The sequence below is a fragment of the Bubalus bubalis genome, chromosome 5 (genome assembly GCF_019923935.1).
Source record: "Bubalus bubalis isolate 160015118507 breed Murrah chromosome 5, NDDB_SH_1, whole genome shotgun sequence".
Classification (NCBI taxonomy): Eukaryota; Metazoa; Chordata; class Mammalia; order Artiodactyla; family Bovidae; genus Bubalus; species Bubalus bubalis.
The window spans coordinates 108420104-108422187 of record NC_059161.1 but is presented as its reverse complement, the minus strand read 5'-3'; the positions used below and the strand labels follow the sequence as shown (position 1 = coordinate 108422187).

The following is a 2084-nucleotide window of genomic DNA, read 5'->3' as shown; positions in this document are numbered from 1 at the left end:
TGCAGAGAGAGGGGACAACTTTTGGCTTCCTCTCAGTTGGGGACCTCTTATGTGGTTGGGAGGGGGTGGCAGGGTGAATGGAGACAGTGTGGGAGAGGAGAGACTGTCTCTCAGAGTCTGAGGCACAGTGGGTTCAGGTTGTACTCCTGGCTCTTGGAAGGTCTTTCTGAGAGTCGCTGGGCAGCCAGCTCAGGTGCTCCATCTCCTGATCTCCTGAGTGCAGACAGAATTCTTGCTGCCCATGCTAACAGACTCAAGCCTGGATTCATGATCAGCCCAGGGGAGCTAAGATGTAGTCACAGACACATTGTCAATAGCTTGGCAGGGCCGGGGTGGGGGGAGGGCATATAGATGAGAGAAGAAAGGCAAAAAGGAGGGCATTCATGCACTGGCTTATCTTCTAGACTTTTTTCCATCAGCTATGCTTGTGACTATAATCATTTGAAACATTTTATCCCTTGTTTCCACAGACAGCTCCCCAGAAGAGAATGGCTCTGGTAAACAGCTCCTCAGTGACTGAGTTCATCCTCGTGGGGTTATCAGAACGATCAGAGCTTCAGCTCCCCCTCTTCCTCCTGTTCTTAGGGATCTATGTGTCCACGGTGGTGGGCAACTTGGGCTTGATCACCTTAATTGTGCTGAATTCTAGCCTTCATACTCCAATGTACTTTTTCCTCTTCAACTTGTCTTTTATAGATTTCTGTTATTCTTGTGTGTTTACCCCCAAAATGCTAATTGATTTCATAACAGAAAATATCATTTCTTATGTGGGATGCATGACACAACTATTTTTCTTCTGTTTCTTTGTCAGTTCTGAGTGCTACATGTTGGTATCAATGGCTTATGATCGCTTTGTGGCTATTTGCCATCCTCTGCTGTACACTGTCGCCATGTCCCCTCAGGTCTGTTCGCTGATGATGCTTGGTTCGTACATGATAGGGTTTGCTGGGGCCATGGCCCACACCGGAAGCATGCTGAGACTGAGCTTCTGTGATTCCAACATCGTCCACCACTATCTGTGTGAAGTTCTCCCCCTCTTGCAGCTCTCCTGCACCAGCACTCACATCAATGAGCTGGTGTTTTTTATTGTTGTTGGAGGGGTCATCACAATATCCAGTATCAGTATCTTCATCTCATATGCTCTGATTCTCTCCAGTATCCTCCGTATTCCTTCCGCTGAGGGCAGGTCCAAAGCCTTCAGCACATGTGGCTCCCATGTAGTCGCTGTGGCTCTGTTCTTTGGGTCAGGGGCATTCACCTATTTAACAACCTCCTTTCCTGGATCAAAGGACCAGGGTAAATTTGCCTCAGTCTTCTACACCAATGTGGTTCCCATGCTTAACCCTTTGATCTACAGTCTGAGGAATAAGGATGTTAAACTTGCTCTGAGAAAAACCCTGAAGACAGTTCTCTTCTGAAATGGTTCTGTTCGCATCAGTCACTTATTGGTAAGCATCATGCTCAAGAATATTTTATCTACATGTGGAGGACTCTTAGTCTTTCTTTTTTAAGTGAGGTCTTCTCTCTACTTAAAAAAATTGCAAATATCTTACTTGTACTCTTTTTGTTTATACTATTTCAACTGGTTCACGGCATGCAAGTTAGCATCTATTAGGTGCCTATTGTTTATTGGACTCTATATTAGGTCCAAGAGATGAGTAAGATGAGACTGTATGCCTTCCATCCTTTTCTTGGTAGGCTAAATGGGTTTGTTCAAGCAACTTTTCTGGCTGGGAGATGGGGAAGGTGGTTGTATAAAAATCCTGGAGAATGAATTTATTTTTCTTCAGTTATGAGAACAGGCTTACCAAAGATGAAAGGTAGCTATAACTTGGGTGATAAGTAAGATAGCCTTCCAACTCCTAGAAAGGTTTGCTTGGCTAGGAGAAATGTAAATCATCTCTTTCAGATACATCCACATCCGTATAAGAGAAAGCCTCATCTAAGAGCTGTTTATATGGCCTGAAATGTAAGATAAATCAAACCTGAATCTTTCTTTTCAAAGTTTCAAAACTCTTAGGCCATGGCTTAGTAACCATGGGGTAGGTGGTTTATAACTGGGCCAAATCCTTGGGCTTTGGGGT

The 2084-nt window shown here is 44.4% G+C and overlaps 1 protein-coding gene across 1 annotated transcript; it reads left to right on the top strand.

Annotated features, from left to right (window-relative positions):
* The first annotated feature begins 485 nt into the window (after positions 1–485).
* LOC102413475 (olfactory receptor 8B4-like) lies at positions 486–1418 on the top strand. Its single transcript, XM_006057633.4, has one exon. The coding sequence runs from the start codon at positions 489–491 to the stop codon at positions 1416–1418; it is 930 nt and encodes a 309-aa protein (XP_006057695.4). The 5' UTR covers positions 486–488.
* The last annotated feature ends 666 nt before the right edge of the window (positions 1419–2084 follow it).